The sequence below is a fragment of the Gambusia affinis genome, linkage group LG21, assembly GCF_019740435.1.
Source record: "Gambusia affinis linkage group LG21, SWU_Gaff_1.0, whole genome shotgun sequence".
NCBI classification, from domain to species: Eukaryota; Metazoa; Chordata; class Actinopteri; order Cyprinodontiformes; family Poeciliidae; genus Gambusia; species Gambusia affinis.
This window is the reverse complement of record NC_057888.1, coordinates 1,965,434-1,978,165: the sequence shown is the minus strand read 5'-3', so window position 1 is coordinate 1,978,165 and position 12,732 is coordinate 1,965,434. Positions and strand designations below refer to the sequence as shown.

General features: G+C 41.9%; 1 protein-coding gene across 3 annotated transcripts in view; it reads right to left on the bottom strand.

Annotated features, from left to right (window-relative positions):
• Window positions 1-12,732, bottom strand: part of LOC122824372 (disco-interacting protein 2 homolog C-like) — a 48,422-nt gene that overhangs the window by 33,001 nt on the left and 2,689 nt on the right. The window contains exons 2-3 of one of the 3 annotated variants that reach the window (XM_044104948.1): window positions 594-656; window positions 3-128 (exon numbers count right to left, since the gene is read on the bottom strand). In XM_044104948.1, coding sequence (XP_043960883.1) covers window positions 3-128; window positions 594-656 — 189 coding nt within the window. The remainder of the gene's footprint in view (window positions 1-2; window positions 129-593; window positions 657-12,732) is intronic. The other 2 variants (XM_044104950.1, XM_044104951.1) reach the window with 2 other exon arrangements.

Sequence of the window (12,732 nt, the reverse complement as noted above, 5' to 3'; positions counted from 1 at the left end):
ACCTGATCTGTAGCGCTCGTCTCTGGTTCCGGATGTTCTCCGCCGGTGGAAGCGGGCGGCGGCCGGGGGGCCGAGCGGGGCCCGATGAGACATGGGCCCCTCCATACCTACAGAAGCAGGCAGAAAAGCTTGTGGACACACGGACGGGTTTTTACAGGAACAACATGAATATATGCACACAAAAGCAACAGATAAGAGCGCAAAAAAGGAAAAACAGAAACATGGAGGTGATTTGAAACGGCAGAAAAATGTTATTTTTCTGACTTCATAACCCAAAATAACCAACATAAACCCAGAAACATGCAGTTATTGCATCTCTCAGCATTACCCTGGTGTGTGTGATGTGTGTGTGTTTTAGAGGGAGCGACTGCAGGCTGATCAGCGACTGATTCAGAGGAGCAGGCCCAAGCTGAGCTCCAGGGAGTCCTAACCTACATCCACTAATGGCGGCTGAAGACTCCATCAATAGAGTACAGTGTTCAGACTACTGTATTCCTCCTGATAGCAGATCGATACTCCAGCAGCGCTATGGGAATATTTCAGCTGAGTGGGCCGAGCGGGTGTGTGGAGGGGGTCAGAGGTTGCTAAATTACCTCCAGCATATGCCCTGATCAGCTTGGACCTCTTCTTCTCATAACCCTTCTGAGTGATGTCCCCTGTGAACAGATAGATAGACAGAGAGTGAGAGAGGCAGTGCTGGCTGCGAGCGACGCTGCTGCTTTCATCAGATCTGTTTTGGTTTCTCAGATGATCATCTTTTTGTTTTAGGATAATCACCGCAGCCTTTTCTGTCTCTCCCAGTCTTCAATGTCTTTATCTGACTGTTAATCAAAGAGAAAAATGTGAACATAAAGAAAACGAGATGAGATGAAGCGATGGATGATAATGAAAATGAAGAATTGAAAAACAAGACATGAATCATAACCAAATCACCATCCTCTTATCTGAAATAAACAAATTTAACATTCAAGCAAAGATAACTTGAGTAAAAACAAATAGCAGTCCTTAAATTATTTATAAATGTGGAAATATGGTTCCCCTCCTCGGCTTAATTATTAATTAAATGTGATTAACCACATGGTTTTGGTCCAGTTTCACTAGAAACAACTGATTGCTGCAAAGAATCAACAAATCACTTAAACAGAGCCTGTTTGACGACATGAAGTAGGCTAGAAGATCCCAGAACCAACACAACAGTTCTGGATCTAACAGCAAAATTCAAGAACTGAAGAAAAACAAAGTGAACTATGTTTCCATCCAACTGTCCTGTGAATTTTGAGCAAACTTTAAAAATGTTTTAAAATATAAAATATAATGAAAAATGTAAGTCTGCATGTTTCCATCGACTGATTTGTGAACCTTCCCAGGAATGGTTTACTACAGAAACACGTCTAAAACTTATCCAACAAATCACAAGACAACCCAGAACCGCATCTGAAGCTCACTAAGGTCAGAGGTCATGACGTAAAAAACACTGAAGCCACTGCTGAACTATAAACGTTTCCAGAAATCATGTTGAAGAGATCAGGTTACAGTTACTGTAAAACTGGCAGTTTCAGAAAACAAAACGACACAACAGTCAAACATGGTGGTGGCAGTGTGATGGCCGGTGGTTGATTTGTTCCTGAACGACTTGGTACGATTCATGGAACCGGGAAATCTGCTCTCTATAGGAGAAAGTCAGTTTGTGACCTGAAGCTCTGGACCTCATTGGTTCTGCTGTCAGAGTTCTGGGTTCCACCAGAACCTGCAGGGATGTTTTCAGGCATCGTTCACGACCCCAACATGAGTTCTTTGGTTCAGCGTCCAACAGGAGCTGCAGTGACGGGTCGTCTCTCCTGACCGGATCGTTCTGAGACATGGAGTAACAAAGTGCTCCCCAAACAGAACCCAGAGGATCCAAACATCAGAGCAAACACAAAAACATGCTCGTAAAAATGGAAGTGAAGGAGTGAACAGGATTCAAAGCCAGGATCTCCTTCCTGCAAGGCAGCAGCTCCACCAAACGCTCCAATTTCTTTCAAAATTCAGTCCTACTTTTAGCTTTGTTGACCATTTTTATATTAGGAAAAACTGAATAAAATAAAATATTAGTTGCAACTAAAACACATTTTCCAGCTGTTCTCTTCAAAGTTAAAATAATAAATATGTTGTTTTCCAAAGGAGCAATAATGCATAAATAAGCCATATTTTATTGTTCCAAAAGAGAAATGTGTTTTGTGTAGAGCTGCTGTTATTTAACAGTCTCATCAATCATGTTGGCTATAAACATCAGTTAACGCCAGTATATATGCATATTGTGCATGACATGCAGCATATTTGAGTCTGAAATTATTCGTGCTTCTGGCAGATTTAAAAAAAAATCTAATCAAATTTTATTTGTGTAGCACATTTCAGCATCAAGGCCTCACAGTGATTTTTATAAAAACACAGGAAAACAAAGTCGTAGGTCACACAGGCAACAAGTGACATGGTTCATTTTTCAAAAGCAGCTCTAACCAGGTGGGTTTTTAGTCTATATTTAAAGGCACTCCGTGTTTCAGCTGTTTTGCAGTTTTCTGGAAGTTTGTTCCAGATTTGTGGTGCATAGAAGCTGAATGCTGCTTTTCCACGTTTGTGGTTTAAAGCCATATTAATTTTGTCAACATCTTTCTTCTGACTGGACGCCATATTAACATTTCAGAGCCTCTCAGCCAGAATCAGGACTTGATTAGAGAACCTGGAGAAAGCTAGAGATTAGGGTGATGGCAGGCAGGTTTTCCAACGGACTGTGGAGACGTGTGAATGACTCGGTCCAGGATTAACTACCTCACAGAGCAGAAGTTTCTTCCATCGGCCTTAGCGAGCAAAACCCAAGAAGCTACATGAGCTAAACGGCGCTCTGCAACCAAAGAGACGACGACATCAGCGGCCGTGTCATCAAACCGCGGGCGGCCATGACAGTGGACAGACACAGAGGTCGGTGGGTGACAGGGGAGGTGAGGGGCTCATTACAGTCCCTGAGGGGGGTCTTCACTGCCATGGCAACCTTACACCAAACCAACACAATCACCAGCTATCAATCACAGCCTACGGTCTGCACAGCACCGCTGATTTCTGCTGATACTTTCTGGTTTGTCCCAATTAAATGCTAAACTGCCTCTCCAGTTGCTGATTATTGATTATTCTTCAGAAGGTCAGGGAGATTAAACACAATATGTGTAACTTCATGCTTTACAGTTTTCTCAACAGCAGGAGAAAATGGGGAATAATTTGTACTTGCAGTAAAACGATAAATGTTTTCCACTATTTCTCCTGAAATGCAGACAAACTACCAGAACACAGGCGCTCATTCACTCCTCCTCAACCTTTTTAATATCTTGTGTTTTGACACACAGTTTTCTAAAATTAAACAAGATAAACAGCTTCAGCAAATGTTGCTAAACCGAGCAGAAGGAGCATCTGTTTGGAGTATTTTCAGCCCTGCTCCAGAGCTGCAGTGGGTGTTTCCTACAGCAGGATGATTTATGTGGAACCCGACCCAAACAAACCAGTAATGAAGGAACATGTCAGCCGCTAGACTGGGACGCGTTCTGGAGGACAATCCGTCTGGGTTCAGGTGAAGAAAGAAAACAAGAATAAATCACTGCTGGGTCGAATCTTTCTGCAGACAGCAAGACTAATGGAGGACTGTGTAAGTCTGAACACGACCAGACAATAACAGCTTCTTCATACTAAAGAGTTTACAGTCATGAGGAAAAGAAATCACTCCCTCCTGCAGATGATTCAGCAAATAATAAAAATATTTTATTGTAATCTGAACATGGCTTTACTTTTGCTCTTTCGCCAACTCTTAAAACCTTTTCTAGACTATTATAAAGAAATTGTAAGAGCTGGTAAGACTAGACTACAAAGCTAGCTAGCAATAGCAGCTAGTTAGCAGTAGCCTCAATGGCCTCGAGTCACAAACCCAATGAAGATGTCTGCACATCACTCAAAGTTTAACCTGTCCATGAAATTGTTCTGCCACGACAAAATTTAAGATGTGTGATTAACAAATTCAAGATCAACTTACATTTTTTAAATGAATTTAAGACTTTTTAAAGATTCACAGACACTCTGCTGACCTAACTTCTATGCAAAGATGCAGAACTTATTAGGGAAATTAGCGACCAGGTGCAGCAGATCGTCAGTGGGACGGGTCCATTAAGCTGCTCTTTTTCCAGTTTGCTGGCCTGCAGAGTTCAATGCCAAACCAGAAAGACAACAGCAGTGAGCTTTAAGAAGAAACTGCTGCTTGACATCAGTTTTGGAAGCCAGATTAAGCACATTTCCAAACTGTTTGACGTCATTCTGCAGCTGTAAGTCTTCCCAGGAAATCCACCATGATCAGCCTATGCAAAGCTCAGAGAGTTAACTAAAAACTCACAAGCTCCAACTTAGACTCTGCAGTTAGCAGGTTAAACGTTCTGACAGGAGAGGTGAAGAAGAATGAGCATGTATGGCTGTTTGGAAAGGTTTAAGGGAGAAAAACTACCACTTATGATGTTTCACAAAAGTTTTTTTTACACCAGATAGTCGGTTACAAGTCACAACATTTGTTACATTTTCAGCTGCTGTGATTTCTCTTTATGGCTGCACTGAGTTAAACAAACCAAACCATTTGAGCAACCTGGTCCCCTCCTCGCCAGTGGGGGCGCTGCACCAAGAACTACTGAAGGAAACGACACAAAAACCCCTGAAGACACTGAGAGCAACTTCCTTCTTCACCAAATGTAAATAAAAATGTAGTAGCGTCAGATTTCAGCAGTTGGAGGATTTCTATTTTGTTTTTGGTAAAGACCACAAGCCATTTCTCCCAATAGCGGTAGGCTAGGTTTTTTTTTGGTTGTATTTACCCAGAATGCCCTGCGCTACAGCCCACTTCCTGCTTTTGGAGCGGTCTGCTTAGTGTTTGCATATGCATTCAAATCGCACCAGAGTTCACTTCAAACGAACCCAAACTGAGGTTTGCAGAACTTCACTTTTCAGGTCCTCATCAGAGTTTCGTTCACAGCTCTCCAAACAAACCGGACCTTCAAACGGACTAGACTAAACAGGGCTGGTGTCAATGCACCCTAAAATGATCATCACACAATCTGTTGAGCACGGTGTGGGAAGTGTGATGTCTCGGGCTTCTTCTGCAGGCACCGTAAACTGTTCAGTGAACCAGATGTGGTAAAGCAGGTTTCTGCCGGAGCAGCGTCTCTGCTGACTTCATGGATAACATATGCTGAGCTGTGGGGAGTCCCTGGAGTGCAGCGAGGAAATATGTGAGCAGAAACAGGAATGAGGAGAAAATGAAGCGGCTTCGCTGCAGGGCTGTGATGACTGAAAGGTGTCGCTCTGCAGCTGAATCAGATGACAGAGAGCGCAGAGAAAACAAGCCTCAGATGTTTTTAATCACCCCGAATCAAATCAAATGGATTGATTTAACTCAATGGGGAGAGAAAGGGAAATAAAGAGTTGATAATCTGATGGTGGAGAACGGCCAGAACATCTGGGTCCAATCTGCTGATCGGTGCCGGTAAGCTTCGTCTGTGTGCTGTAAAAACCGACAGAGGCCTCCAGCTTCTTCTTCTCCTCTGATCAGCCGCAGTGGAACAACATTCTCTGTTCTTCTCTTTTTTACTCTCTTACAAACACACCCGAGGTCCGTGGGGAGACGCCATCTTCCACTCGCAGTGCAGCGCAGCAGAGCTGGGAGGGTGTTGCCTAGCAACGGTTCTCTTGGAGAAGGCCTGAGATGGCCATCTTGGATTTGGAGCATCAGATGAGAGAGGTGCTCCAACGGTACCTGCCAAGGTGGATGAATATGTCTGGATCTGGGCTGTGTGTGTGTGTGTGCGTGTGTGTGTGTGTGTGTGCGTGGGTGTGTGTGTGTTGTCGCAGGCTAATTAATTCCTCCTCCTGCTCAGTGATTTTAATGACACAGCGCAGCGCGGAGGACGGATGGCGGCTGCAGAGTGAAGTTTCTCTGCGGCTGATCGGTGGAAAGGGCTGCTGCTCTCTGAACACGCTGTTCTGCTGGGAGAAACACACACCTGTGTGTGATGTTCCTCTGCAGCAAACCCATCAGGCCTGATTTTCTGCTCAGCTCTATCTTAAAGGGACAGGCACCCTTCTGATCCTCAACTCGCTCTCAGCCTGTTTGAAGCCACTTCCTAAATCTGCTCACACCTTTTAAATTCAGAGGTGAAGGTGAAAACAGGAAGGAAGATTTTTTTACACATTCAGGCTTTATTTTTCACGGTTTATGAAATTCAAGAACTTTTCAAGCATTTTCAAGGTACGTTTTCAAACTTTTCCAGCACCAACTGCACAAATTAACTAAAAAACAGTTTCAATTCACCATTATATCAACTATATGATCATTTATCACTGTTATTGATCACGTCCTGTGATTAGAGCTGAAATGATTAATCAGATTAATCCTGATGAATTGATTAATAAAATAATCGTCAACAAATATAGTTATCAATTAATCATAAACTGGAGTACACAGACTCAAAAAACACCATTTACTTAAAAAACATCATATTCAGATCTATAATTAAACCCAGACTGTACAATATATGCATACATATTACATTTAAAATAAAAACACCTTTGGCAGAATACCACTGGTATGCATTTAGTGCATTTTAAGCACTAAAATGTTTATTTTTCAAAAAAAAAAAAAGTAATTAAATTATTATTTTTATTCCTAACATTGTACAAAAAGCCTGAAAAGGTTAAATGAAAAATCTCTAGAATGATTTTTAATCAGTTCTTTTGATTAAACAATTAATCAATTAATTGTCCGATTAATTAATTACTAAAATCATTTTTAGTTAGGGGTGATTTTTAGTTACCTGCTTCTATAGCAAGTAAACTAAAATAAAACATCATTTTATGTTTTGAAAAATTTCTCACAACTTTTACAGCTAATTGGTCTGAAAACAAAACATTGACAAAAAAATCCTTCAACCTTGTAAACGTTGTTTACCGTATAAAATATAAGCAACATTTAATGCAATTAAACAGATCAATAAGTTATTGTTAGAAATAATACATAATCATTACTCTGAAATAATCAAAACAAATCCTGAGATAGTAAATGACGCTTAAGCAGAAAACAAAAAGAAAGTTACAAAATAATCTCTATAAATGTTACTGTGGAATATTTTCTCTGCTATTGAGTTGTTAGCATGTAGCTAGTCTTCAGTCAGAGGCTTTTTCAGATTTGTTGCAGTACTGACTGCTACTGGAGATCCTTCTGGATGTTATAAGTTACTGCAGCTGATACTGAGGTGAAAACTGCAAATCGACATATTCTGCACGTACATAAATATTTAAGAAATATTTTGTGTTTTCCACTCAAACCCCGACTTCCTGGGTAACTGTCCAGTCAAAATCATAACGTAGCTTTGGTTCATCATTGGTGGCAGTCGCGCAGCAAGAAGGCTCACAAAGTGTGACAGATAATAGCAAAAGCAGAGCAAAGAATTGGAAATAAGAAGGTTAACATTCTGGATGGTTTGTTACCAGAAAGATGGCTGAGTGCTATCTGAAGGAAAACAGAGCTGACAGCTTGATTTTTCTCCAAAGCCTCATTTCAACTCTGGTTTTCTCCTCCTTATGCCCCGTTTGTTTGGTTTTCTGGAGCTCTAATGCATGCTGGAACTGCTCTGTGATTCTCAGGAACTTGACATTTATCATCCAATGTAAAAATAAATGGCTCATTATACACAGCGTCGGAGCAGAGTGTGCTGAAAATGTCACGTACTGAAAACACGTCTGGTCATACGGAGCGACTTATTCAGCCAGCCTCCGACTTCTGTCCGCAGCATCAACCAGGACCAAATGTTTCTGAGGCCGGGTTGGGAGGACAGAAAAATCCAAATGTTTGGAAATTCATAAGCAGAGTCACTTAGATGATGGAATATCAGATACGAATCTTTCAGTGTCTAGAGATTTTATTCGACTCTGATTTATAGGATGACGACTCAATTCATTTGTAATTCAGAAACGGTCCAGAACCTCTGTCTGATTGATGAGACTGAGAAGAGGAAAAGACCGTAAACAAACAAAACATTTATTTAAAACTATGAAATCTATTTTAGAGAATTGCCAGGATTGTGATTCTCTGCAGAACCTTTTCTTCAATAGAATATATTTCACAAGAACAGCACGGAACCAGAAGCAGCTGCAGGATCCAGATGTTGATAAAAATGAAACGAGTCGTCAGTGCATCGCATCGTCTCCATGGCGACCGGCTCACTCAGCCTCCTCTGAACAGCTGCATGTGTCACATTCAACAGACCCTGGGCGGTCCCGCTCACGTGAGCAGCGTCTGGACCCGTCTGGGCCCGGCCGAGCCGGCGGCCCATTACAAACACTGAACAGGAAGCAGGGCGCCCAGTTGGAGCACTGGGTCAGGGTCGTACTGTAAGGTCAACCAGTGGCGGCTTGGTCAGCGCCTGGTGCTGAGTGTCGGGCTGCAGGCAGGACGGCCGCCCAGTTCTACAGAACCAGACCCAGAATGACCAGCAGCACAAAAAACTGACGCCACTAATTAGCCGAATTATTTCCAGTTAGTCAGTATTACTATCCCAGTTAACCCAGTTCCACAGAGCAAAATTACTTCAACAGCAAATCAACCATTTTTCAGGAAGTGATAGAAGAATCCAGAACATCTAAAGCTCTGCAGGCCTTAAATGCCTCGGGGAAGGTCAAAGTTCATAATCAAACAGAGAGAAATAGAGGCAGAAATTTACCAGAAAACATGGTGACGATCCTGAAGAGCCTCCAGAAATCAATTTGCTCTTGTTTTCAGTTCTGCTTCCTTTTTAATCTCAATAATAAACGTTTTCATTTAATCACAAGCTCTGCTGATTTCAGATTCAAATGTCTCATCAAAATCATAAACAATCAGTTGATCAGGAGAGAATAAAGCCCCAAAGCTGATCTTTGTACCAAACAGAGACGCCTCTCTGCTCCTCTCTCCCGTTTTTCACTCTGACCCAATTAAACGCTGCGGATCTCACAGCAACACAAACATTTAAATCCTCAAACACAAGTTTTGATCATATTCACTAAATTAACTGGTTCCTCGTGGACAGAAATGTAAAACCAGTTATCCAGTAGGCAGTTGAAACGATAAAGAAATGACGTCACTACGATCAGTTAGGGTTTTAACTAGAGATGGTGACTCGACTTTGATATTACAGATCAAATCGCACTGAAGTGACAAAAATTAAAGCTTCAGATTTGACTCAGACTTGTGCTGTAGAGACTTGTACTTTGAACAACACATGAAAATGTAGTGGTACCACAATATTAGACCAAAACAAAGTCACAGTTATTCAGCTGCCAGTTGAAAGGATAAAAACAAAATGTCGCCATGGTGACTTAGAGTTTTACTACTTGGACTTTTTATCTTTTGGGACGTGTCTTAGCCTTTTCTTTTAAAAACTTGAGACTGTTTGTGTTGTTTCATTAAGTCAAACTGAGCATAAATTATCTTGGATGTGTTATTATTTTCCGAAAGAAAATCACAGAAATCAGAATTTTTCTATTAGATCTGAAAATCAAACAGAAAACATGATCAATCAGTAAAGTCTTGATAATCTTTTGGATGATCAGGGTTTGATGATGGACATATTGAGGATCTGCTAACCTGAACTGAGGTGAGGATGTGTCCGTCTTTAAAAGCTGACAGGAAGAACCATTTCCTGCCAGGCTTCTTCGTTTCTGCTGAGTGAGGCTGTGAGGTCTGGAGACGTGACGCTGCACAAACTGGACGTAAGAAACGCCACGCCGCTCTAAAGTCGTTAAATCTCAGCAGAGCGGTCAGGCTTGGACTTTCTGACGGAGGACCGTCAGCAGAATCATCAGCAGTGAAGCTACACAGCCCGCAGTGTGTTTGTGTGTGTTTGTGAGGAGCGAGGCGACGGAGACGGACGTCAGTGTAACCAGGCGGCGCAGCCACACGCTGACAGCGTCTCCATTCTGAAAACACACCGACGCATCAGTCAGCCAGCTGTCAGCAGATCAAATGCCTTCAGACCTGGAAACACGACGCGGTTTCCTCCATTGTCTGCTAAAGGAAGAAAATTCTGACACAAGCTTCCCCCGACAGTTTGCTGAGTTCTGGCCCATTCCTCCTGACAGAACCAGTGGAACCGGGTCAGGTTTGTAGTCCGCCTCAGTCTCAAACGCCTCAGACGAACATTAAAAAGTCAAACTTTTTCAAACAGCTGTAAAATTATAGTAAAAGTTGTTTATTTTGGTTAAATTTGCTTCCCAAGCCCAGCAGCCTGCTGACAGAACCACGACACACAGGAAGTAATCAGGGATTATAAAAGACGCCATAAATGATCGCAGCTCCACAGAAACAGAGCTGACCTGAAACGCACCGCTGCAGGCCACATGATGAGCATCGCTGCCTCGCATGCAGGCCCACATGCGGAGCAAAGCAGGGCTGCATCTCTAACGAAGAAAACTCTCAATCTGCAGCGCTGCAGGAGGTCAGAGGTGAAACTCCAGAATCAACAACAGACTGCTCATAAATCTAATGTCTATAAACATTAGATTATTTCTTTTTATTGTTCTGTCTGGTCTCACTTGGTTTTCCCTGGATAAACTGCAGGTTTTTATGGGACAAATAAGAAAAAACCTTCCAGAAGGAGCTTCATCACATAAAACTGGAATGGATACTTCAAGGTGTGTAGGACATGTCAGCGATCACAGTTTGGTCCGATCTGTAACGCAGCAGAGCAAAACGCTCTGAGACACTGAAGAATAGCAACTTTTAACGGCTGGAGGTCACAGAAAGGCGCGGGAGGAGATGGGATTCAGCGGCGGAGAGTCGGCTGATTGCTCAGTTTATCTAATAAACAGGTGGAGCGCCGATTATCTGCCAGGCTGGAGTCAAACACTGCAGCTCAACTCATCAAATCTGTCAGAAAAACACACCGATCTGCAGCTCTCATCTTCTACAGGCTGGATTTTATTAGATAAAACACTAAAGTTTATCAAAAACCTGCATCCAGGCAGCTGATCTGAAGGTTTTCTGTTTTAAACCCAATAAAGCTGCGTCCAGGTTGCCATGTTGGCTCAGATTAAAGTCATGTCATTATTGTGTCGATGTGATTTTTAAGGTAATCCGCTTGTAGCTTTCAGATTCCCTTTCACAGTCTTTTTCCTTCAGTCGAATCAATCGTACAAATTCCCAATCAGTTTTATTTGCCTCCTTTTCCTTTAGCTTCATAAGCAGAGACAAACTTTACTTCTATGGACAAACCAGAACTGGGCGATACGGCTTACAAATAAATCTGCCGTTCTTTTTCCTCGCTTTGCTCCTTGAAAAAATCCAAATGAGAGAAAATATCTTTAAAAAATGGCTTTTGTTTCAACCATTCCTTCAGCGAGTTGACAAGCTGTAAAAAAGGCTTTTCAAACAAGATGGCCACCCTGGATGTGCTTACATCACTCTGAACCATGAAGACTCAAGGAGAGCAATGGTGAAATATAAAAATCCATTTTAAAAAATGAAATCTTCAAAATAGAAAATTTGATTCTATTTTAATAGAATCAAAGAATAATAATAATCATTTAAAAAACCATCTAAACAGACGAAACGTCTCGATTCCGTTGGATTTACTCGTTTTAGTCTCATCTTAACTGCATCAAAATTGATTTATCTATTTTTCAATTAGGAGAAACAGCTGTTGGCAGGAAGGTTCTCCAGTAGCAGTCAGTCTTGCAACAAATCTCAGGAGGCCTCTGACTGAAGGCTGTACAATAGTCTTGACATGCTAGTGACTTAATATGTGGCAGGAAGCTCTGCTAATCCTCCTCCTTTGCTTTTTAATTCTCTATCTGGTTGTATGGTCAGAGTGATGCTGGAGTAGAGGAAGAGACAGTTTGAACTTCCTCCTTCTCTCTCTGCTCCTTATCAACATTTCTGGGATTTGAAGTTATAGTTCAGGCATTCTTTGAGGTTTTGAGATACTAATCAGCTCCTTCCAGTGGTAAAAAAGTAAAAGCAAAATTTCTTCCGGCTGCAGGGCGTCTAAAACCAGAGGGAATATTTGTCCGAACATCCAAAGATTCAACCCAAGTATATCAACAAAAGTCTTCAAACACAACAAATGATTGGAGTATTTTCTGCTACTGTTCCTACATGAGGTCAGGACCAACTGGGCCGCAGGAATCCGTTGGACTGGTTGAGCCTGGAAACGCAGCGCAGGGCGCAGCTCAACGGCATCTGAAATATTACAATCCACACATTCCTGTGTGGAGCTAATATTATCCACCCTGAACCAAAGACAAGTACAGTGAGACAGAACAATCGCAGCTTTTCAGAGTCTGTCTGATGGCTTTAATTTTTCTAAATGATTAACAATCAGATCACTGCTCTGGATTTCCTTTAGGAATCAAAACTGGTAACTCATATCGTAAACATGGTTTGTTCCTGCATCACTGCAGCACTGTTATTAAAACAACACCAAGAAAAGAAGAACCAGACCACCATCAGCTCTGCTCGGCCCAGTCTGACTAAAGTTCCCACATTTTCACAGAAACCCTGAGGGAAGCTCACTAAACGTCTTCCTGACTGCAGTAAAACAGAGGAATTCTGGGAGTTTTTTTAAACAGGTGAGTTAATCAAGTCAGGAATCCAAGCTTTACCTGATCAGAGACAGTTGAAGAAGTAAAAAACAGCGACTG